Source organism: Rhinopithecus roxellana, chromosome 12, assembly GCF_007565055.1.
Source record: "Rhinopithecus roxellana isolate Shanxi Qingling chromosome 12, ASM756505v1, whole genome shotgun sequence".
NCBI classification, from domain to species: domain Eukaryota; kingdom Metazoa; phylum Chordata; class Mammalia; order Primates; family Cercopithecidae; genus Rhinopithecus; species Rhinopithecus roxellana.
Window position 1 is genome coordinate 136,010,092 of NC_044560.1, and position 26,417 is coordinate 136,036,508.

Consider the following 26,417-nt stretch of genomic DNA (forward strand, 5'->3'; position numbering starts at 1 on the left):
GGAACAGAACAGAGAACACAGAAACAAATCCACACACCTATGGATAACTAATTTTTGACAAATGTGCCAAGAATACATATGAGGAAAAGACAATCTCTTCAAGAAATTATGCTGGGAAAACTGGATATCCATATGCAGAAGAATGAAACTAGACTTACCATATAAAAAAGCAAATCGGAATGGATTAAAAACTTAAATCTAAGATCTCAATCTATGAAACTAATAAAAGAAAACTTTGGGCTGGGCGTGGTGGCTCATGCCTTTAATCCTAGCACTTTGGGAAGCTCAGGCGGGTGGATCACAGGGTCAGGAGGTCAAGACCATCCTGGCTAACTTGGTGAAACCCCATCTCTACTAAAAATACAAAAAATTAGCCAGGGTGTGGTGGCGGGCACCTGTAGTCCCAGCTGCTTGGGAGGAGGCAGGAGAATGGTGCCTGAGGCAGGAGAATGGTGTGAACCCAGGAGACGGAGCTTGCAGTTAGCCGAGATCACACCATTACACTCCAGCCTGGGCGACAGAGCAAGACTCCAACTCAAAAAAAAAAAAAAAAAAAAAAAAAAGAAAGAAAAAGAAAAGAAAAGAAACTGGGGAAAATCTGCAGAATATTGATCTGAGCAAACATTTCTTGATCTGTACAGTGCAAGCATAGGCAACCAAAGCAAAAATGAACTGATGGCATCACATCAAGTTAAAAAGTTTCTGGAAAACAAAGGATACAATCAACAAAGTGAAGAGGTAATGCACAAATGGGAGAAAATGTTTGTAAACTACCCATCTGACAAGGGATTAATAACCAGCATATATAAAGAGCTCAACTCTACAGAAAAAAATCTAATGATCTGATCAAAAATGGGCAAAAGATCTGAATAAACATTGCTCAAAAGAAAACATACAAATGGCAAGCAGGCATATGAAAAAATGGTCAGCATTATTGATCATCAGAGAAATGCAAATCAAAACTACCATGAGATATCATCTCACCCCAGTTAAAATGGCTTTTACACAAAAGACAGGCAATATAAAATGCTGGTGAGGATGTGGAGAAAAGGGAACCCTCATTCACTGTTGATGGGAATGTAAATTAGTACAACTACCATGAAGAACAGTTTGGAGGTTCCTTAAAAAACTAAAAATAGCTACTATATGATCCAGCAATCCCACTGCTGGGCATATACCCAAAAGAAAAGAAATTAGCACATCAAAGAGATATCTATGCTCCTATGTTTGTTGCAGCACACTTTACAATAGCTAAGATTTCGGAGCAACGTTAAGTGTTCATCAACAGATGGATGGATAAAGAAAATGTGGTACATATACACAATGGAGTACTATTTGCCATAAAGAAGAATGAGATTCTGTGATTTGCAACAACATGGATGGAACTGGAGATCATTATGTTAAGTGAAATAAGCCAGGCACAGAAAGACAAACATCACATGTTCTCACTTTTGTGGGATCTAAAAGTGAAACAATTGATCTCATGAAGATAGAGAGTGGAAGGATGGTTACCAGAGGCTAGGAAGGATAGTAGGGAGTTGGCAGGGAGGTGAGGATGGTTAATGGGTAAAAAATAAAATAAAAAGAATAAGACCTACTATTTGATAGCACATTAGGGTGACTATAGTCAATAATAACTTCATTATACATTTTAAAATAACTTAAAAAATATAATTTGTTTGTAACTCAAAGGATAAGTGCTTGAGGGGATGGTTACCCCATTCTCCATGATGTGCTTATTTCACATTGCATGCCTGTATCAAAACATCTCATGTACCCCATAAATATATACACCTATTATGTACTGACAATTTAAAATATTAAAAAATTAAAAATAAAAAACAAGGTTAAAAAAAAATCTGGTAAATACTACTTTAGCTAAGAGATCCAAGTTAACAATGTCAATGTTAGAACAACATTTTAGTCTTCCGGATATGATATACTGAGAAGGAAGGATACCCTATCCCTTCTGTAGTATTCCTGCCAAAAATGCACAAACCTGAATCTAATGATGAGGAAACAAACGTGAACTCAAACTGAGAGACAGTCTCCTACTGTACAATATCTGACGGCGGAGAGGATAATTGACAAAGGCCACAGCTGGTTTGCTGTAAAATCCATCACTCCATTTACAATTTTCCCATGGGTTGCTCCAGCAAATGCAGGAGAGATGCTATTGTAGACCTGTACCTGGAGACTGGCTTTCTCTCTCCTATGCCTTTTTTCCACCCCCACCGGGAACTCCTTGATAGCCTTCACAAACTTTCCTTAAATTACAAGGCTAAATTATTCTATTCAATCTCCTTCTATGAGAGTCAATATATACAATCTCTTGAAATTGATAGAACAATTCCTCTTTATTCTTTTTTTCAAAATTGCTTTAGCTATTCTAGTTATTTTTATTGTTATGATTTCTTTCTAATTTAGTCTTGAAGTTTCTCTGTTGAGAGTGGACATAAGCCAAGAGAGCCACTCTCTAGGACAGCCCTCTTTTGAGGGAGGGAAGTTAAGTTAGTAATCAAAACAGTATCATACTGGTGTAAGAGTAGGAACGTAGAGCAATGGAATAGAATTGAGAGTCTATAAAAAAATAACAAACCCGTACATCTAAGGCCACTTGATTTTCAACAAGAATACAAAACTGTTTAATGGGAAAACTATATTCTCCTTAACAAATGTTTATAAGACAACTGGATATTCACATGCAATATAATGAAGTTGGATCCTCACCTCATTCTATACTTAAAAATTAACTCAAAATGGAACAACCTAAATTTAAGAGCATAAAGGTATAAAAACTCTTAGAAGAACCCATCAGAGTTGCCGAGACCAGCTTGGTTGGGGAGACCCTAACCCAGCGGTGCTGAAGGAATTAAAGACACACACACAGAAATATGGAGGTGTGGAGTGGGAAATCAGGGGTCTCACAGCCTTCAGAGCTGAGAGCCTCGAACAGAGATTTACCCACGTATTTATTGACAGCAAACCAGTGATAAGCATTATTTCTATAGATTATAGATTAACTAAAAGTATTCTTTACGGGAAACAAAGGGATGGGCCGAAATAAAGGGATGGGCTCTGGCTAGTTATCTGCAGCAGGAGCATGTGCTTAAGGCACAGATCTCTTATGCTATTGTTTGTGGTTTAAGACCACCTTTACGTGGTTTTCTGCCCTGGGTGGGCCAGGTATTCCTTGCCCTCATTCCGGTAAACCCACAACCTTCCAGCATGGGCATCATGGCCATCATGAACATGTCACAGTGCTGCAGAAATTTTGTTTATGGCCCGTTTTGGGGCCAGTTTATGGCCAGATTTTAGGGGCCTGTTCCCAACAGAGTAAATCTTGATTTTTTTGGCAATAAAATTTTAGATAGAACTATAAGCACAAGCAATAAAAGAAATACATAAATTTGACTTCAGTAAAATTAAAAATTGTACCCATAAAAGAACATTGTTAAGTGAAAAGACCATACAGTATGATGTTTAGTATTCAGGATATATTAAAGAAAACTTTTATGCTCAACAACAAAAATATAAACCAGCCAATTAAAAAATGCAGAAAACACGTGAGTAAACATTCAGATATACAAACAACCAACAAGCATATGAAAAGACACTCAACATTGGCTGGGCGCAGTGGCTCACGCCTGTAATCCCAGCACTTTGGGAGGCCGAGGCAGGTGGATCACGAGGTCAGGAGATCGAGACCATCCTGGCTAACACAGTGAAACCCCGTCTCTACTAAAAATACAAAAAATTAGCTGGGTGTGGTGGTGGGCTCCTATAGTCCCAGTTACTTGGGAGGCTGAGGCAGGAGAACAGCAGGAACCCAGAGGCAGACCTTGCAGTGAGCGGAGCTTGTGCCATTGCACTTCAGCTTGGGTGACAGACCGAGACTCCATCTTAAAAAAAAAAAAAAAAAAAAAAGATGCTCAACATCATTAATCACTAGAGAATGCAAATCAAAACAACACTGTGTTATCACTTCACAAGTACTATGATGTTTATCATTTGAAAATGGAAAATAAACATGGGTGAGGATGTGAAGAAATTCTCACATATTGATGGTTGGAACATATGGTGTGTGGCAATTGCAGTGGCAAACGGTTTTGTGGTTGCTCAAAAAGTTTAACATAGAATTATCATATCACTTCACTAATTCCACATCTAGGAATATATACAAAAGAAGTGAAGGCAGGTAGCGTAATAAATATTTGTACATGAATGTTCATAGTAACATTATACACAACCCAAATGTACATCAATGAACAATAAACAAAACGTGGTATAAAACATAACAATATTATTTATCTTTAAATTACTGATACATGCTATGATGTAGATGAACCTTTAAAATATGCTACTACAGCAAAGTCAGACACAAAATGTTACATATTGTATGATTCCATTTATATGAAATATCCAAAATAGGTAATTCAGTAAGATGGAAAGATTGGTGGTAGCCATTTGAGGCTTAGGGGCAATGGCAATGACCTGCTTACTGGGTATGGGGTTTTCTTTGGGGAGATGAAGATGTTTTAAACCTTAAGAGGTGTTGTTTTCACAGTGTTGCGAATGTACTAAATGTTACAGCCATTGAACTGTCCATTTTTAAATGGTTTGTTTTATGAATTACATCTCAATAAAAATATTTTAAAAATTATAGATTACATTAAACTATTTTTTTGTGGCAAAAAAAGCCATAAAACCAAAAGAAAAAATAGAGGGGCCGGGCACAGTGGCTCACGCCTGTAATCCCAGCACTTTGGGAGGCTGAGACGGGCGGATCACGAGATCAGGAGATCGAGATCATCCTGGCTAACACCATGAAACACCGTCTCTACTAAAAATACAAAAAATTAGCCTAGTATGGTGGTGGGCGCCTGTAGTCCCAGCTACTCGGGAGGCAGAGGCAGGAGAATGGCGTGAACCCGGGAGGCGGAGTTTGCAGTGAGCCAACATCGCACCACTGCACTCCAGCCTGGGTGACAGAGTGAGACTCCACCTCAAAAAAAAAAAAAATAAATAAATAAATAGAAGAGATTTGCAAGAAAAAATAATTATTTTACAAATGTATAAACAATATTTAAATAGTGAGGGTAAAGGTCAAAAAGCCATTAGGACAGTAGGCAAAAGGTTTGAACAATTTACCAAATAATAATAATAATGGCCTTTGGAAATATGAAAAGATGTTCTGTTTCATTTACAATACAGGAAATGTAAATTAAAATTACATCGGCATACTATCAGTTTTAACCTCACATCATCAGGTTATACTAAATATTTTCCTCCTTTCAGTTCTCTAGGATCCTCAAGCAGTAATTTCTTGTTAGTTCCTTGAAGATTTATCTCCACATTTGTTCACTCTCCAGTAATACTTCTGCAATAATTGGGGATATTTCGATCAGGAAATCATTGTTTATTTAATATTTTTGCTGGAAGACTCAAGAGAAGCGTAAGGACGACACTCAGTTCAGGAGTCCATATTACCACACAGGCGTTCGGGATGACGGATTCCCTTCTCTGGAGACTTGGAAGAAGTGTGGTCAAGAAGCTCTGTATAGTTGCAACACTTCCCCCTGGAGGGTAAAACTGTGAACGTTTACTCCTTGGGCCTTCTGGGAAGTGTCCAAACGGTCGGTGGAGTTGCGGGCACTTCCGGTCAGGCAGGCGGATCCGGAGAATTCTGGGAAATGTAGTCCAGACGGTCTGTGGAGTCGCGGGAGCTACGGCTGCGAGAGTTACCCTTTATTCTGTGATAGTTTGAGCTATTCTGCGTCTCGGGGGCCCTTCTGAATTTCCTGGACCTACTCTCGGAACCCTCAACGAGCCAGCGTTAAATTTAGAGGAAAGGAAGAGCCGTCGGAAAGCAAAGGTTTGGAAGGGTGAGGGCGGCGGTTTGCGATCCCCGCGGCAGAGCCTTCTTGCGTTTAGGGCTGTCCTAGCGTCCCGGGGGAGTTTGGGACTCGGTCCTGTCACGCTTCGCCTTATTTGGGGGTTTCTTGGGCTCTCAGCTGGCCCCATCCGCCTCCCTCCACTACTGGCGCGGGGCCGATTCCCCCAGTACAACGTTGGGGTGTTACTTAATCTCCCTGGGCCTCTTTTTGCTTTTCTTTAAATGGGGAATATTAAGACCTTCCTAACAGAATTGTCTTGGGAATTGAAAGAGGTAATATAAGAGTCTTAAAACAGTTTCTGTTATAGTGAATGGCGATCTCTTGTTAATTTCCTGAGAAATGGTCAGGTCCCTGGGGTGGTGTCAGAGCTCCAGCTGGCTCTTCTCTCTGATCCCTGCAGAACGCTGGAAAATTCTGGATATTCTCTGACCTCTTATTTAGGAAAAGGATGGGTATCTCCAATTTCCACAGACGGATGGGAGGGTCTTGATTGTTTTGTCAAGAATGGTGACACAACCATGGTATTTCGCAGCATTGTTTGCTCTTCCTGACTTCTCTAAAGGGATTGCTTGGAGGTAGATGGAGTAATTCCTTGACTACTGACAATAAAGCTCCACGCGAGTGTGACTTGTCATTTTTCTTTTACAGTAACGTTCACATCTATTGTAGGATGCTGTAATCGGGCATGGGCATTGATAAGAAAGTCTTAATTGCTATCTTCAATTCTAAGAGCTTTATACAAAGAAATTTATGTACACCACACGGTAGCTCTGTGGAGAGGTACTGCCATTTCGTCTATTACAGATAAGAGTGAGACAAAGGGAGCAGGACTTATTTGCCCATAGTTGCCCAAGTAATAAGAAGTGGAGCTGGGGTTGGAACCTTTGCAGTCCAGGTCAGAGCCCAAGCTGATAATTTCTTGGATACATTCTCACTGAGGCAGAGGAACTAGCTGGAATCAGGTGGGGAAAGCAAGTTAGGACTTGATTGAAGGAACTTTGAGAGCAAGGCTCATGGGCCTGGACTTCTCTAGGAGTCTTTTAAAACTTTATCAACTATTTTGTTTTACTTATTACACATATTTTATATTTTTCTAGAACCATATCATTGTGGAGCATTCAGAAATTACAGAAATATGACAAGAAAAAATGTTTAATTACCTCTGAATGCAGGCTATAAAGATAATAACCATTAAGCTTATTTTTATTTATTTATTTAATTCATTTTTAAATTTTTTGAGACAGAGTCTTACTCTCGTCACCCAGGATGGAGTGCAGTGGCACGACCTTGGCTCACTACAACTTCCACCTCCCAAGTTCAAGCAATTTTCCTCCCCTTAGTCTCCTAAGTAGCTGGAACTATAGGCGCACACCACCCCGTCTGTTAGTAAAGACGAGTTTTAAAATTTCTCCAAACTGGAGTAAATACAGCAAACTTATTTGAGACCCTTTAATATTGGGGGATCAGCAGAGGATCCCTTTGGTCCACCAAACTTTCAATATTATTGTGTTCAGACCTTTGTTTTAGCCTTATCAATTTCCATTTTATTTATTCCATTTCTTAATAAAACTTTAAAGGTAAAAAATCTTAGATAAATCAAAGAGTTTAATTGAGCAAAAAACAATTTGCAAATCAGGCAGTCCCTGAACCAGAATAGATTCAGAGAAGCTTCAGTGCTACAGTGTGGTTGAAGAAGATTTGTAAACAGAAAAAGGAAAGTGACATTCAAAAAGTGGAAGTGAGAAACAGAAACAGCCAGTTTGGTTGCAGCTCATCATTTGCCTTATTTGATCCCTGTTTGAACAGTTGCCTCCATTTGATTGGTAAAAACTCAGTGATTGGCACAAGAGTAGATTACAGTCTGTTTACACTTCCAGTTAGGTTACAGTTCACTATATATGGATAAATCTTTTTTTATTTTTATTTTTATGTTTTATGTTTTATTTTTTTGAGATGGAGCCCTGCTCTGTCGCCCAGGTTGGAGTGCAGTGGAGCGATTTTGGCTCACTGCAACCTCTGCCTCCTGGGTTTAAGTGATTCTCCCACCTAGGCCTTCCGAATAGCTGGGATTTACAGGCACACACCACCACGTCTGGCTAATTTTTAGTAGAGACAGGGTTTCGCCATGTTGGCCAGGCTGATCTCGAACTCTTGACCTGAAGTGATCCACCCACCTTGGCCTCCCAAAGTGCTGGCATTACAGGCATGAGCCATCACACCCCACCTGGAGAAACCTTTATACCTAATTTAAAGTATGTAAGAAAGCAGCTTTAGGCTAAACTTAATTTAACATAATGATCTGAAGATTTCACCCTGTTGGAAGGAGTCCCGTGACACTCTCTTTCTTCTTAGTTTCACCTTTATCATTGTTTTTAAATGACCTTTAAAAAATCTCTAGCTTTCTGGGATGAGTCCTTTGACTCTGCCCTCTGTCTTTTTCCTCTTGCTAATTAATGTAATCTTTTAACATCTTTAATATCCTTAAAGGGAAACCGAGACAGCAAAACTGATAAGGCTTCTAGGACTGTTGTTCAGTTTTGCAAGAGTTAAGGTGTCAACCAATAAATAAAATCAACACTGAGCCACAAACAGAAGAAAAGATATTTTAAGTGGGGTCTTGTGAATTGCAATCAAGAAGTACAGATCTAGCAGTCAGCTAAATCATTTCCTGTTCTATCCAGGCAAGGTTGGGCAGGGGCTTATAAATGTTTACCGTAAGTTTACATATCTGGAAGGTCTTAGTACAGTCCATGATTCCTGTCAGTTGGTTAGCAACTTAGGATGTCTTTCGTTGATGATCAATCTAGTTCAGCATAGCTGTTTCCCCAAGAGGTTCATGATCAGGCCATGTATAAACAATTCCAATCAAATGCAGCTGGTTTTACAATTTGACCCAGTTAAACAGGTTAAAATCCGTCTGGGTGTGTACATAACTGGGGTCCAACTCCACATGCCTCTTTTTATAAACTTCTGACATAACCATCTCCAATTTGGATTTTCTTTTTACAAAAGTCACATGGGGTACCCATGCAAAAGGGGCCCCCTTAGCCACAGCATTTACCATGACCTGGGTAAGAAGCATATTCAGAAGATGAATATCCCAGTCATCATATATTCAGTCCCACGTGGCTTGCATGCAGTGTATTGGCTGCATCATCTGGGGTATCCCATACAGCATTTATAGGGTGAGTTGAGCAGTCCCTCTTTTCAGGGCAAGCAGACCTTACCATGCCTTTTATCCAGTTGATCAGGCTGGCTCTTCCCTTGGGAACAACCTGTTAACATTGGTAATGAGATTCAGGCAATGTGGTTAAATATTGAGTTTTTTCAAACACAAAATTTGAAGATATCCACCTGGGAGGACATGGACTTCAAAAGATTGGATAAATGCTCTGAAGTGGAAAGGTTTGAGAGTCATTATGTAGGCAGGGTCTAGGAAGCTTAACAGGATGTCAGCATTTTCTATACAAGATTAATGCATAGTTACAGCAATTTGATAGCAGTGTTTCCTTTTATTGGGAAGAACGGATTTAACATTCTGCATTTGGGATGTAATAGTCAAAGGGGTCTTTTATCTCAGACAAAGAATCTTTTATCTTAGATGCTATCTGGTCTGAGCCAGGAACAAGAAAATAAAAAAGGAAGTTAAGAGGTCAAGCCCAGTGACTCAGTTTCCTTGGGGCCTAACAACTTTTAGAAGCCCCAAATAGATAAGACTATTGGTTTTGTTTTTTTTTTTTTCCCACATCTCCTGTGTGTTTACATCAGATTTCACCATCTGTAATTGTTGCATCATGTATCACCATCTGTAATTGTTTCATATTGAACTGTGGGTTCTACATAAACCCAAACATGCTCTTCAACTCTGCAACATTTAAAACCAAAGATGCTACTACTTAGCAATCTAGTTGAATAAAAGTTCCTTAGGAAACTGCAAAATAAAGAATTCTTTTACATTGTACACTGTAGTTTCAGTTTCTTGGTTTTACCCTTCCCACACATTGATTGACTTTTGGTAACCACAGGTCTTAGAGGTACTTACTGTTGTCCTGGCATAATTTTTTCCTTAGGGACAGCTTCAAGGCAAGTGGCTAAAGCTTAGATTCACTAAAATTCGAGCTTGGTCAAGCATCAGAGTCCAACCCAGTCCTCTCTTTTAATTACATTTGATATAGTTTGGGTGTTTGGTCCCTCTATATCTCCAGTGTTGGAGGTGGGGCCTAGGGGGAAGTGTTGAATCATGGTGGCAGGTCCATCATAAATGGTTTGGTGCTATCCCCTTGGTGATGAGTGAGTTCCTGCTCAGTTAGTTCATGTGAGATCTGGGTCCTCCAATTTCTCTCTCTTGTTCCTGCTCTCACTTTGTGACATGCCTGCTCCTGCTTCACCTTCTCCCATGAGTAAAAGCTCCCTGAGGCCTCACCAGAAGCTGAGCACATGCCAGCACCACACTTGTTTTCCAGCCTGAAGAAATGTGAGCCAATTAAACCTCTTTTCTTTATGAATTACCCAGCCTCAGGTATTTTGTTACAGGGACACAGAAATGAACTAATACAGAAAATTGGTACTGAGGTACAGTGCATTGCTATAAAGATACCTGAAAATGTGAAAGTGGCTCTGGAACTGGCTAATGGGCAGAGGTTGGAAAAAGTTTGGAGGGCTCAGAAGAAGATGAGAAGATGAGGGAAAGCTTGGAACTTTTTTTTTTTTTTTTTTTTTGGCTTTTTCACTGAGCCATGGTAACTTCTTACAGACAGATTAAATGGTTGTGACCAAAATGCTGGTAGGGATATGGACAATGAAGTCCAGGCTGATGAGATCTCAGATGGAAATGAGGAAGTGATTGGGAACTGGAGTAGAGGTCACCCATGTTATGCCCTAGCAAAGAACTTTGCTGCTTTGTGTTCATGCCCTACAGATTTCTGGAAGCTTGAACTTAAGAGTGATAACTAGGGCACCTGGCAAAAGAAATTTCTGAGCAGCAAAGCATTCAAGAAGTGACCTGGCTGCTTCACTGCTTCAAACAGCCTACAACTGTATATGGGAGCAAAGAAACGACTTAAAGTTGGAATTTATATTTAAAAGGTAAGCAGATTATAAAAGTTTGGAAAATATGCAGCCTGGCCATTTGGTAGAGAAAGAAAAAGCATTTTTAGAAGAGGAATACATGTGGGCTTTGGAACAACCACTTGCAAAAGAGATTTGCATGACTAACAGAAAGCCAAGTGGTGATATCTAAGACAATGGGAAAAATACCTGGAAGACATTTCAGAAGTCTTCGGGAAAGTCCTTCCCATCACAGACCCAGAGGCCTAGGAGAAAAGAATGGTTCCAAGGGCCAGGCCCAGGGCCCCACTGCCCTGAGCAGCCTCAAGACACTGTGCCCTGAATCCAGCCACTCTGGCTCCAGCCTCAGCTGAGAGTGCCCCAGGCGCAGCTTGGGTTGCAGCTCCAGAGGGTTCAAGCCTTGGTTATTGTGGTGGTTTCCACATTGTGTTAAGGCTGCAGATGCTCAGACTGCAAGCATGAAGGAGGCTTGGCAACTTCTACCTAGATTTCAGAGGATGTATGAGAAAGCCTGGGATCCCAGTCAGAAGCCTGCCACAGGAGTGGAGCCCCCACAGAGAACCTCTACCAGGGTAGTGCCAAAGGGAAATGTGAGGGCTCCCCACAGAGTCCCCACTAGGGCACTGCCTAATGGATCTGTGGGAAGGGGACCACTGCCCCCTGAGATGTGGTCCTGAAACAACTGCTCAGTCATGTCACTTGGCTGCCCAAGGCTTTGGGAGTCTATCCCTTATACCAGGATGTGGGACATGGAGTCAAGGATTATGTTGGAGCTTTAAGAGCCTTGGCTGGAGTACAGTAGCACAATCCTAACTCGCTGCAGCCTTTAACTCCTAGACTCAAGCTATCCTCCTGCCTCAGCCTCCCAAGTAGCTGGGATTACAGGCTCAAGCCACAGCATCTGACTCTTCATATGCTCTTTACCCAAATTTTCCAATTATTTACTTTTTGTATTTTGCTTTGTTAACACCCATCAGCCAAATACCACTGGGAACAAACTTATCATGAGAAACAACTTATTGTAGCTTTCTGCAGCAAGGAAGCCCATATACCAAGGTGATCATGGAGTGTCTTGGTAAGAGACATTTAGGAAGTGCTGGCTATAGAGTTTCATATAACATGCTAGGTATTACTAGATATAATATTAAATAATATCACTATTAAATACTAGATATCAATTAAAAGACTACCAATATTAGTTAATTCTGTTACCTGTTAGATATGGCTAGACATCATCATCTTTTCTATCCAAAGTCCCATATTTAAATTTGTTGTACTTTTTAAAGTTCTTGTAACTGTTTTCTCCCATTCCAAAGTCCAATTTTATGTCCTGCTTTTAGGTGTCACATTTCTGTAGTCTTCTTTAATCTGGAAAGATTCAACAGCCTTTGCCTTTTTATTCTTGACATCCTTGAAGTATATACGCAAAGTATTTTATAGAAAGATAGTCATTTGGGATTTATGTATTTCATGTTTAGGTTCAGATTATGCATTGTTGGTGTGGATACCACAGAAGTGTTGAGGTGTCATAACAGGGGCCAAATGATGTCTGTTTTTCCCTTCATTGGAGATCTCAACTTTGTTCACTTGGCTAAGATGATGTCTTTTAGATTTTTCCACTGAACGGTTACTTTTTAATTAAATTTTGAAAATAAAAACGTTTCTTATGGGAGATACATTATTAGTGGGCATTCTCCTATAAAGATTAGCTTCCACTTCTTCCCAATTTATTCATCAGTTTCTTCAACTATAAATATTCTATCAATATGGACGGAGAATCCAGTTAAATAACATGTAGATTAATCATTATTATTTCTGACTTTATTGAGGTGTATTTTACATGTCATAGAATTTACCCATTTCGGGCTTACAATTTAATAAACTTCAGGAACTTTGAAGAGTGGTGTAACTATCATCACAATTCAGTTTAGATCATTTTTGCCCCCCAGTTGGACTCCTTATGCTTATGTACAGTTAAACCTCATTCTCACCTCAAATCTGGAGCAACCACTAACCTTTCTCTATATATACATTTGCCTACTCTGTATATTTTATAAAACTGAATTTTACAATCCATGGGGTTTTGTGACTGGCTTCTTTAACTTAGCATAATGTTTCCAAGGTTCATGCATGTTGTAGCATGAGCCAGTTCTTCACTCCTTTGAATTTCCAAATAAAATTCTGTTTGTATGGATATGCCATGATTTGTCTATTCATTTACCTATAGGAGGGCATTTTGCTTGTTTGCAGTTTGGGGATATGAGTAATGCTGCTGCGAACATTCATGCACTAATTGAAAATACTTATCTGTGTTGATGGGTGGCATTCCTAGTCACCCTTTCATGTCTGTTTTTCTGCCTTTCCTGGCATTTTCCAGGCACGATTTCACCTTCACTTGAACTGCTTCGTTCAGGACTCTGCAAATTCCCTGAAGTAGAAGGAAAAATGACCACATTCAAAGTGAGTAGGGCTTGCCTCTCTTGCTGTTAAAATTCCATCTTACCATTTATATTGTCACATTTTTATCTGTCTTGGGAACACTCAAGGAGAACAACAAGCATTTGAGGGCATTTTGTTTGCCAGATGCTTCCTTTGTTGCTTTTGAGTTGACTTTCCATTTGGTTTTAGTTCTTGTTTTCTTATATAATTTATTTTCTGCAGTAGAGAAAATAGTAGGAATGGATAATTCTTTCACTTCACTTCTTCTCTGATCACAAATTAGCTGTTACATTCTTCATCATGTACATTCTTAACTGTATTTGTATTGATGATATACCTCTAATTTAAAATTGTGCTCATTTTATATATTATATAATGTTCCAGTTTTACATTGGTATCATAGTCCCACTGAATTAATGTACCTTCTTATTTTTAACTACCTCACACTCATAGACATTTAGGTGGTTTCGGAATTTTACTATTTTAAGCAATACTGCTGCGACAGCTTTCCTATATATAACCCCTTCCCCCCAAAATTAATTCTGAAAACAAGATAGGATACTTTTGACATGTATCACACTGGCTGTTTTATAGATGATAGATTATTTCAACAGGGCACAGCACATCAGGCTCTGACTGCCACTTCCCACAAATATTGTTATTGGAGCTTTCACACAGGAAGGGCTAGATTCAGTGTTTGCCATACCTCAGTCATACCTTGTATGCATGTTATTTATTGGTCTCTTCTTATTCCTTTATGGAGTAAGCAGTTTTATCAAAGTAGTAAGTACCTTCATTTCAAATGTCCAATGATACTGGAAGATTGGCCAGTCACTGTGTTCTGTTACTATATTTATTCAGAGAAGCAGAATGCAGATTTTGGTCTCTTGTTCCTCTTAAACTCATCAAATATGAGAGATCTGCTCAGATTCACACAGGCAACCAAGGTCAGGAATGTTAGCCATTCTGCTCATTTATAATCAGATAAGTGAGAATGATATTAATACAATGAATTCTTCTTCCTAATCAGATTACTAAAACCATGGGAATATTTACAACCTGCTCTTAACCATCATAAGGAGAATAAGGGTACTTGTGTTCACTGGAAAGAGTGGGAAGTAGGTAAAAAAATTTGGAAGAAAGTATGAAATTATGTGATCAAATTTTAAATGTGTTTATTGACATTCTAATTTTCATTTGACATTTTAAATAATCAGGAGAATAAAGTCTATATAAAATTATTTTCTTTACAGGATTGATAATGAAAAATATTTAATATGAAGTATTCATTATTTAAATAAAAAGATCATTTTTGCCCTGGAATACTATGCAGATATGAAGCGAGATGAAATAAATAGCAATAAGGACAGTTATAATTAAAAATAATAAAATTAGATAATATTTATTAAATACTTAGTCTTTGCCACACAGTTTTCCCAATGCTATATATATTTCCTTCTTTAATCCTTGAGAAAACTATACCAGGTGAAAAATCATTATACAGACAGGAAACTAATGCATGTAGGTGAGCTTGTCCAAAGCCACATGTCTAGGAAGGTACAGAGCTTTGGGATGTGCTCTGAGGCATGATGGTTCCATATCATGACATTGAATGCTGCAACTAATGTATGTAGTTTGTGCCTTGAGAGTATAAAGGATGTACTGCATAGCTATCCCACACAGGTCACCATAAACTGGTTAGTCTGACAGTAAAGAAAAGTTACAGCATCCACAGTTCGAGTATGAAAGGAAGACAACAGAAGAGAGGAAGACAATGGACATCATCAAAGTTGGGACTAAATTGCTGAATGTTACTGAGGCAATTGGCAACTCACTATAACCTAAATACCTGAAGCCCAGGAGGCAGCATTTAGAGTCCTAGAGGGCTGGTTACAAGTAGACTCAATGAGTGAACAAAGTAAAAGTACAGGACTTCTTTTATATCATTGCACTTCTGATGGATCTCATGAAAATCAGTGTGTGTCATTGTCTGGATATAGGCAGAATGAGTGGGAAATCTGTATGTTGACCTACATCCCTCAAGATCTAGGACAACTTACCACACCTGTCCCCTTTGCCTACTTCGTGCCACCCTTCTTTGAATAATCATTGGTCATAAGATTTAGGTTTTGTATGTTGGATATTTTAGGAGGCAGTGACCTTCAAAGATGTGGCTGTGGTCTTCACTGAGGATGAGCTGGGGCTGCTGGACTCTGCCCAGAGGAAGCTGTACCGAGACGTGATGCTAGAGAACTTCAGGAACCTGCTCTCAGTAGGTGAGGACAGACACCCTCTGTAACAGAATATTAGGCCCCAGGAGTGGCTTTGTATTCCAAGTTTGAGTATGCATTGGGAATCTAAATTTCCAGTAAAATTTCCCTAGATATTACCTACAGTGGGTTGGAATTAAGCATGTCACTGCATGTTCACAGGGAATCAACCATTCCACCAAGATACTTTCCACTTCTTAAGGAAGGAAAAGTTGTGGATGATGAAGACAACAAGCCAAAGAGAAGGGAATTCAGGTCAGAACCAAGCAACTGTGCATACTTGTACATGACTCTTCCATCTGTTTTACTTCTGTCCATGCCTATTTCCATCACCCTGGTCTAAATTCCCAAACTGCTTTCCTGAATTATTGCAACTGCCTTTCTTCTTTAAAGTTCCTTTGGGTTCATTATTCATGTTCATATTTTATTAGTTTCATAATTTATTATGCAAGATTTTAGACTGGGAAATTTACCAGAATTAGTAACAGGTTAAATGTGTGTATGTTATTAATTATTTAATTCAGTATTTTGTTTCTACCAAGGATTTTACGTATGAGATGTGATGTAGTTCTAAATTGGTGTCTTGAAAACCAAAGACCATAGTGGACTCGGAAAACATGAACTTGATGTTTCCTGTATTCATTAAAGTTTATTGCCGTGTCTTATGTGAAATCTTGAAAACATTGAACAGGGCTTCACTTGCCCACATATATTAATTCTGTGTCTTTTTAGGAGGGAAGATCCAAATTGAGATGGAGACTGTTCCAGAAGCAGGACCACATGAAGAGTGGTCCTGTCAGCAAATATGGGAGCAAATTGCAAGTGACCTAACCAGGTCTCAAGACTCCATAAGGAACAGCTCTGAGTTATTCATAGAAGGTGATGTCCTCTGCCAGACTGAGGCAGGACTATCTATAAGTCATGTGCAACAGAAATCTTACCAGTGTAATGAATGTAAACAGTGCTTCAGTGATGTTTCTGTCTTTGATCTTCATCAACAATTGCACTCAGGAGAGAAGTCTCATACATGTGATGAGTGTGGAAAAAGCTTCTGTTACATCTCAGCCCTTCGTACTCATCAAAGAGTCCATATGGGAGAAAAACACTATAAGTGTGATGTGTGTGGTAAGGAATTTAATCAGAGCTCACATCTTCAAACTCATCAGAAGGTCCATACTGGAGAGAAACCATTCAAATGTGAGCAGTGTGGGAAAGGCTTCCATAGTAGATCAGCACTTAATGTTCATTGCAAGTTACACACAGGAGAGAAGCCTTATAATTGTGAGGAATGTGGGAAAGCCTTCATTCACGATTCACAGCTTCAGGAACATCAGAGAATCCATACTGGGGAGAAGCCATTCAAATGTGATATATGTGGTAAGAGCTTCCGTGTTAGATCAAGACTTAATAGGCATTCCATGGTTCACACAGGAGAAAAACCATTCAGATGTGATACATGTGGCAAGAATTTTCGTCAGAGATCAGCACTTAATAGTCATTCCATGGTCCACATAGGAGAGAAGCCATACAAATGTGAGCAGTGTGGAAAAGGCTTCATTTGTAGGCGAGATTTTTGTAAGCATCAGATGGTCCACACAGGAGAGAAACCATATAATTGTAAAGAATGTGGGAAGACCTTCAGGTGGTCCTCATGTCTTTTGAACCATCAGCGAGTCCACAGTGGACAAAAACCCTTCAAATGTGAAGAATGTGGGAAGGGATTTTATACAAATTCACAACGATCTTCCCATCAGAGATCCCACAATGGAGAAAAGCCATATAAGTGTGAGGAGTGTGGTAAGGGCTATAAAAGGAGGTTGGATCTTGAGTTTCACCAGAGGGTCCACACAGGTGAGAGACCCTATAATTGTAAGGAATGTGGGAAGAGCTTTGGCTGGGCCTCCTGTCTTTTGAAACATCGGAGACTCCACAGTGGAGAAAAACCTTTCAAATGTGAAGAGTGTGGAAAGAGATTTACTCAGAGTTCACAACTTCATTCCCATCAGACATGCCATACTGGAGAAAAGCTATACAAATGTGAGCAGTGTGAGAAGGGGTACAACAGTAAATTTAATCTTGACATGCACCAGAGGGTCCACAGGGGAGAGCGACCCTATAATTGTAAGGAATGTGGAAAGAGCTTTGGCTGGGCTTCATGTCTTTTGAAACATCAGAGACTCCACAGTGGAGAAAAGCCATTGAAATGTGGAGTGTGGGAAGAGATCTACTCAGAATTCACAGCACCATTTACATCAGAAAGTCTATGTGGAAAAAAAGCCGTACAGGTGTGAGAAGTGTGGGAAGGGCTTTGGCTGGGCCTCAATTCATCTGACCCATCGATTTTCCACAGCAGAGAAAAACCATTCAAACATGAGAACTATAGAAAGAGCTTTGAACATAGATCATATCTTAAAGACCAAGAAAAAAGTCCACGGTGGAGATAATCCATATAAATGTGAGGAGTATGGGATGTACTACAACAGGCACTTGACTTGATATGCATCAGAGGGTCCATATTGTAGAGAAACCATGGAAGTTTGGGGAGATTGCCATGTGCTTCAGTTATGCCTCGAAGTCTTCAGCTTCATCAGAGTGTTCACTTTCAAGAGAAACCTTAGTAATGTGATGTCTGTGATAGTCTTCTCAACTACAAGCTCATTGGAGAGTTAACAATGGGAGAAACATTAAAAATTTGATACATGTGGTAAGCACTTCAGTTTGAGTTCGTATCTCATAGCTTATTACAGAATCCATGCTGATGATACATTTCATACAGTCTCAAGAGGGAAAATAGTTAAAGTCAGTGTTTCAGCCATAGTTCAGCATACCCATGTAGTTTTACAACCACTGTAGCACAGAACCTTTGTAAGTTGGGGCTTCATTCAGAAGTTTGGCAATTATAGTTATTCAAGAGACAGGCCTTAGAAAGAATAGGAGTTTGTTCAGGCATTTACAAATCTCTAATGATGGACATGTCAAAATTGATTGTCAGCTAGAATGTAAACTGTATGTATCTTTGCTGCAGAATCTTCACAACCTTAACACTGATTGGAACTTTGTATGTGTGTTTGGTACATGTAAGAGATGTAGAAAGAGCTTTAGCTGGGCTTCATATCTTAGAAATGTCAGAGACGTGATATTAAAGGACCAAAAGGAGAAAACATATTTCAAAATTGTATCTAAAAGAGGAAACTGGGGATGGACCAAGATGGCCAATTAGAGGCAGCTGTGGTTCACGGTACTCATAGAGAGGAATGAAAATGACAAGTGAATTCAGCACCTTCAACAGAAATACCTAGGTTATCTCATTGGGACTGACTAGGCAATCAATTCAGCCCACAGAGAATGGAAGAAAAGCAGGGTGAAGTGAAGGCCCACCTGGTGTGGCATGGAGCCAAAGGAACCCTCACCCCACCCAAGGGAAGCAGTGAGTGATTGTATGACCCTGCCCAGGAAACCATGTTACTCAAAGATCCTTGCAACCCATGGGTCAGGATATGTCCTTGTGAGCCCATGCCACCAGGGCCTTGGGTTCGATACACAGAGCTGTGTGGAGTTTTGGCAGAGCAGCCTCTCAGGCATACACAGAGACCCAGGAGGTTTACATGCTCCAGCCCCAGAATTCCTGGCAAGATGGCAGATTCATCCTTATATTCCTGTAGGAAGGGGGCTGAATCCAGGGAGTCAGGCAGCAACATTCTGTGGGCCCCACCTCCATGGCACCTCACAAAACCCACTGACTTGGAATTCCAACCAACCAACAGCAACAGGCTTCGGCCTGAAATAGGAGGGAGCTCCTGAGGGGAAGACTGGCCACCATTTCTGTGGTTCAGTCGACTCAGTGTTCCAGCCTGCCACCTCTTTAGAGACCAGGTTGTCTGGACAAGGAGAGGATCCTCCTGCCCAACACAGCACACCTGCTTTGCCAGATCATGCCCGAACTGCTTTTTTTTTTTTTTTTGAGAGGGAGTATCACTCCGTTGCTCAGACTGGAGTGCAGTGGCATGCTCTTGGCTCATGGCAACCTCCATCTCTTGGGTTCAAGCAATTCTCCTGCCTCAGCCTCCCAAGTACCTGGGATTACAGTCAGGTACCACCACACCTAGCTAATTTTTGCATTTTTCATAGAGACAGGGTTTCACCGTGTTGACCAGGCTGGTGTTGAACTCCTGACTTAAGGTGATCTGCCTGCCTTGGCCTCCCAAAGTGCTAGGATTACAGGCATGACTCACTGCACCTGGCCCAGACTGGTTCTTTAAGTAGGACCCTGATCCATTCCTCCCCACTGTGTGGTGCTTCCCTGTAGGGGGGCTTTCAGTCACTTCAGCCAGGCTTATACTGACAGAAATCTAAACTCTGTCTGGGATGGAGCTCCCAGGGGAGAGGCGACCACTGTCTCTATGGTTCAGTTGACAAAGCTGTTCCAGCCTGCTTGTTTGGAGAGTCTGGGCAATCTGGATGAGGAAGGGTCCTCCCCCAGCGCAGCACACCTGCTGTACCAAAAGCAGCCAGACTGCTTCTGTAAGTAGGTCCCTGATCCTGTTCCTCCTGACTGGGTGAGACCTCCCAACAGGAGTCTCTAGACACTTCTTACAGGAATCTTCAGGCCAGCAACAGGTCAGTACCGCCCTGGGACAGAGCTTCCAAAGGAAGGAGAAGGCTGCCATCTTTGCTGTTTTGTAGCTTTCACTGATGATATCTCCAGGCACAGGAAAAACTGAGGCAACTAGGGTCTTGAGCAGACCCCAGCAAACTGTGGCAGCCCTACAGTTGCTAACAGTCAGTGGCTTGACTGTTAAAAGAAAACAGGCAGTAAACAACAAGAACATCAACAAAACGACCCCACAAAAACCCCATTCAAAGGTCACCAACCTCAAAGACTGAAGGTAGATAAGCCCACAAAGATGATAAAATCAACACAAAAAAATGCTGAAAACTCAAAAAGCCAGAGTGCCTCTTCTCCAAATGACCGCAGCACCTCTCCAGCAAAGGCACAGAACTGGGCTGAGGCTGAGATGACTGAATTGACAGAAGTAGGCTTCAGAACGTGGGTAATAATGAACTTTGCTGAGCTAAAGGAGCATGTCATAACCCAATGCAAAGAAGCCAAGAATCAATGATAAAACAATACAAGAGCTGATAACCAGAATAGCCAGTTTAGAGAGGAACATAACTGACCTGATGGAGCCAAAAACAACACAAGAACTTAATGCAATCACAAGTATCAATAGTAGAATAGACCAAGAAGAGGAAAGAGACTCAGAGCTTGAAGACTATCTTTCTGACATAGACGGGCAGAGAAGAATAGAGAAAGAATGAAGAGTAATGAACAAAACCTCTGAAAAAATAATATGGAGTTATGTAAAAAGACTGAACACATGACTGACTGGGGAACCTGAAAGAGATGGAGATAATGGAAACAAGTTGGAAACATACTTTAGGATGTTATCCAGGAGAACTTTCCAAACCTAGCATGACAGGCCAACATTCAAATTCAGGAAATGCAGAGAACCCCAGTAAGATACTCCATGAGAAGATCAACCCCAAGACACATAATCATCAGATTCTCCAAGGTCAAAATTAAAGAAAAAATGTAAAGGGCAGTCAGAGAGAATGAAAGGTCAGGTCACCTAAAAAGGGAAGCCCATCAGACTAACAGCAGACCTCTCAGTGGAAACCCTACAAGCCAGAAGATATTGGGGGTCAATATTCAGCATTCTTAAAGAATTCTTAGCCAGAATTTAATATCTGGCCAAAGTAAGCCTTATGTGCAAAGAAATAAGATCCTTTTCAGACAAGCAGATGCTGAGAGAATTCATCACCACCAGGCCTGCCTTGTAAGAGTTCCTGAAGGAAGCACTAAATATGGAAAGAAAAAAAAAAACATTACCAGCCACTATGAAAATACACTGAAATACACAGAACCAATGACACTATAAAGCAACCACATAAACAAGTCTGCAAAATAACCAGCTAGCATCATGATGGCAGGATCAAATTCCCATGTAACGATACTAATATCAAATGTAAATAGGCTAAATGCCCCAATTGAAAGACACAGAAGTGCAAGTTGGATAAAGAGCCAAGACCAATTGATATGCTGTCTTCAAGAGACCCATCACATGTGCAAAGACACACATAGGCTCAAAATAAAGGGATGGAGGAAAATTTACGAAGAAAATGGAAATCAGAAAAAAGCAGGAGTCACAATCCTAATTTTTGACAAACTTTAAACCAACAAAGGTAAAAAAAAAAATAAAGCAAGGCATTACATAATGGCAAAGAGTTCAACAGAAAGAGCTAACTATTCTAAATATATATACGAACCCAATAGCAGAGGACCCACATTCATAAAGTAAGTTCTTAGAGACCTACAAAGAGACTTAGACTCCCACGGGGTAGTAGTGGGAGACTTCAGTACTCCACTGACAATATTAGATCATTGAGATAGAAAATTAACAAAGATATTGAAGACCTTAACTCAGCTCTGGATTGAGCAGACCTGATAGATATCTGCAGAACTCTCCAGCTCTAAAACAACAGAATATACATTTTTCTCATTGCCACATGGCACTTAAAAATTGGTCACATAATCGGAAGTAAACACTCCTCAGCAAGTGCAAAAGAACTGAAATCATAACAGTCTCTCAGACCATAGCATGATCAAATTGAACTCAAGATTAAAAGTTCACCCCCAAAAATTAAAATAAAAAATTAACTCAGAACCGCACAACTATGTGGAAATTGAATAACCTGCTTCTCAGTGACTCCCAGGTAAATACTGAAATTAAGGCATAAATCAAAAAATTATTTGCAACTATAATGAGAATAAAGACACAATGTACCAGAATCTCTGGGATGCAGCTAAAGAAGTGTTAAGATGGAAATTAATAGCACTAAATACCCACATCAAAATGCTAGAAAGATCTCAAGTTAACAACCTAACATAACAACTAAAATAGAGAACCAAAAACAAACAAACCCCAAAGTTAGCAGAATACAGGAAATAAGATCAGAGCAGAGCTGAAGGAGATAGAGACACAAAAAATCTTTCAAAAATTAACAAATCCAGGAGGTAGTTTTTTGAAAAAAAAATTTAAGAGACTGGTAGCTAAATAAAGAAGAAAAGAGAGATGAATCCAATACAATCAGAAATGATAAGGGGGATATCACCACTGACGTCACAGAAATACAAGGAACCATCAGAGAATACTATAATACCTCTCTGCACATAAACTAGAAAATCTAGAAAAAAATGTATAAATTTCTGGACACATACATCCTCCCAAGGCTGAACCTGGAAGAAATTGAATCCCTGAATAGGCCAATAACGACTTCTGAAATTGAGGCAGTAATAATCTACCAAAAAAAAAAAAAAAAAAAAAAAACCAGCCCAGGATCAGACAAATTTACACCTGAATTCTACCAGAGGTACAAAAAAGCTTGTACCATTTCTACTGAAACTATTCCAAACAATTGAAAAGGAGGGATTCCTCCTTAACTCATTTTTATGAGGCCAGCATCATCCTGATACCAAAACCTGGCAGAGATAAAAAAAGAAAACTTCAGGCTAATATCCCTGATGACTATCAATCCAAAAATCCTCAAAATACTGGCAAAGTGAATCCAACAGCACATCAAAAAGCTTATCCACCACAATCAAGTTGGTTTCCTCCCAGGATGCAAGGTTGGTTCAGCATACACAAATCAATAAATGAGATTCATCACATAAACAGAACCAAAGACAAAAATCACATGATTATCTCCATAGATGCAGAAAAGGCCATTGATAAAATTCAGCATCCCATCATGCTAAAAACTGTGTATACTAGGTACTGAAGGAACATACCTCAAAATAAGAGGAGCCATAGATTACAAACTCACAGCCAATATCATACTGAAGGGGCAAAAGCTGTAATCATTCCCCATGAAAACTGGCACAAGACAAGGACCCCCCCCCCCTTTCCCACTTCTATTTAACACAGTATTGGAAGTTCTGGCCAGTCCAGACAGACAAGTGAAAGAAATAAAGGTATTCAAATGGAAAGAGAGGAAGTCAAAATATCTTTGTTTGCAGATGACATGATGCTATATCTAGAAAACCAGATCGTCTCAGCCCAAAAGCTTAAGCTGATAAACAACTTCAGTAAAGTCTCAGGATACAAAATCAATGTGCATAATCACTAGCATTCCTATACACCAACAACAGGCAAGCAGAGAGCCTAATCATCAATGAACTCCCATTCACAATTGCCACAAAAAGGATAAGACACCTAGGAATACACCTAACAAGGGAAGTAAAGGACCCCTTCAAGGAGAACTACAAACCACTGCTTAAAGAAACCAGAGAGGACACAAATGGAAAAACATTTCATGATCCTGGATAGGAAGAATCAACATTGTGAAATGGCCATACTGCCCCAAGTAATTTATAGATTCAATGCTATTCCCATTAAACTACCATTAACATTCTTCACAGATTTAGAAAAAAAAACCTATTTAAAAATTCATATGGAACCAAAGAATAGCCCAAATAGCCAAGACAATTCTAAGCAAAAAAGAACAAAGCTGGAGGCATCACACAACCCAACTTCAAACCATACTCCAAGGCCACGGTAACCAAAACAGCATGGTACTGGAACAAAAGCAGACACATAGACAAATGGAACAGAACAGAGAACTCAGAAGTAAGACTACGCACCTACAACCAACTGATCTTCAACAAACCTGACAAAAACAAGCAATGGGGAAATGGTTCCCTATTTAATAAATGGTGCTGGGAGAACTGGCTAGCCATGTGCAGAAAATTTAAACTGGACCTCTTCCTTACACATTATACAAAAATTAAGATGGATTGAAAACTTATAAAGCCCAAAACTATAAAAACTCCAGAAGAAAATCTAGGCAATACCATCCAGGACATAGGGACAGGCAAAGTTTTCATGATGAAAACACCAAAGGCAATTGCAACAAAAGCAAAATTTGACAAATAGGATCTAATTAAACTAAAGAGCTTCTGCACACCAAAAGAAACTATTATCAGGGTGAACAGACAACCTACAGAATGGGAGAAAATCTTTGCAACCTGTCCATCTGACAAAGGTCTAATATCCAGAGTCTACAAGGAACTTAAACAAATTTATGAGAAAAAAAAAAAACACATTAAAACGTGTGCAAAGGACATCAACAGACACTTCTCAAAAGAAGACATACATGCAGCTGACAAACATGAAAAATAGCTCAACATCACTATCATTAGAGAAATGCAAATCAAAACCACAATGAGATACCATCTCACATCAGTCAAAATGGCAATTACAAAGTCAAAAGCCAGATGCAGTGGCTCAAAGTGCTGTAATCCCACACTTTTGGGAGGCTGAGGTGGGTGGATCACTTGAGGTCAGAAGTTGGAGACCAGCCTGGCCAACATGGTGAAACGAACCCCTGTCTCTACTAAAAATACAAAAATTAGCTGGATGTGATGGTGCACGCCTATAATCCCAGCTACTTGGGAGGCTGAGGCATGAGAATTGCTTGAACCCAGGAGGCAGAGTTTGCAGTGAGTCAATGTCATGCCACTGCACTTCAGCCTGGGCAACACAGTGAAACTGTCAAAAAAAAAAAAAAAAAAAAAAGGAAAAAGCAACAGTTGTTGGTAAAGTTGGGGAGAAAAAGGAATGCTTTTACATTGTTAGTGGGAGTATAAATTAGTTGAACCATTGTAGAAGACAGTGTGGCAATTCCTCAAAGATTTAGAGGCAGAAATACCATTTCACCCTGCAATACCATTACTGTAATATATACCCTCAAATTATAAATCATTCTGTTAGAAAGATACATGCACTTGTATGTTCATTACAGGACTATTCAAAATAAAGACATAGAGTCAACCCACATGCCCATCAATGATAATCTGGTTAAAGAAAATGTCATACGTATAGACCATGGAATACTATATAAACATAAAAAGAAATTAGGTCATCCAGGACATGGATGAAGCTAGAAGCTGTTATCCTCAGCAAACTAACACAGGAACAGAAAACCAAACACTGCATGTTCTCACTTATAAGTGGGAGCTGAATGATGAGAACATATGGACACATGGTGGGAAACAACACACACTGGGGCCTCTGGAGGGGTGGAGGGAGGGAGAACATCAGGAAGAATAGCTAATGGATGCTCAGCTTAATACCTAGGTGATAGATTGATCTGTGCAGCAAACCACCATGGCACACACTTACCTGTGTAACAAACCTGGACATCCTGCACATGTACCCCTAAACTTAAAATAAAAGTTGAAGAAAAAAATAAATAATAGTATTAAAAAGGAGAAACCCTGCAAGACGTAATTTATGGAAACATGAGTTGAAATGCAGGGTACACTCAGCACTGCAATCTATAACTTTATTTTGTTTATTATCTTATTCCACTTGGCTCCTGGCTTCCCCTCATCCTCTGTTCTCAAGTCGGATTCTTATTATTTGGGACTCTGTCTAGTGTTCCACTGATTGTATACAGTATAAATTTAACAATCATTTGTCATTTTTTCTCACAATACAAGGTGAAAAGATTTTGTAATAACAGACCACTGTATATTGTACAATTAAACTTTTTCAAAAGTTTTAAGGCAGGATTCAGAGTAAAACACTTTTTTTTCTTTTAAAAAATTATTTTTAAGGAATGGAGACAGTCTCATCATGTTGCTTGACTGGTCTTGAACTTCTAGGCTCAGGCAATCCTCCTA

General features: G+C 39.7%; 1 protein-coding gene across 2 annotated transcripts; it reads left to right on the plus strand.

The window, feature by feature from the left end:
- Positions 1-5,697: 5,697 nt before the first annotated feature.
- On the plus strand, positions 5,698-18,361 carry ZNF221 (zinc finger protein 221). 2 transcript variants are annotated; one of them, XM_010372456.2, is made up of 6 exons: positions 5,716-5,875; positions 10,816-10,982; positions 13,342-13,424; positions 15,553-15,679; positions 15,836-15,928; positions 16,406-18,361. In XM_010372456.2, the coding sequence occupies exons 3-6, from the start codon at positions 13,410-13,412 to the stop codon at positions 17,962-17,964; spliced, it is 1,794 nt and encodes a 597-aa protein (XP_010370758.2). In that variant the 5' UTR covers positions 5,716-5,875; positions 10,816-10,982; positions 13,342-13,409; the 3' UTR covers positions 17,965-18,361. The 2 variants fall into 2 exon arrangements, with proteins under 2 accessions (XP_030769280.1, XP_010370758.2); XM_030913420.1 differs by lacking the exon at positions 10,816-10,982 and having other exon boundaries at positions 5,698-5,875.
- The last annotated feature ends 8,056 nt before the right edge of the window (positions 18,362-26,417 follow it).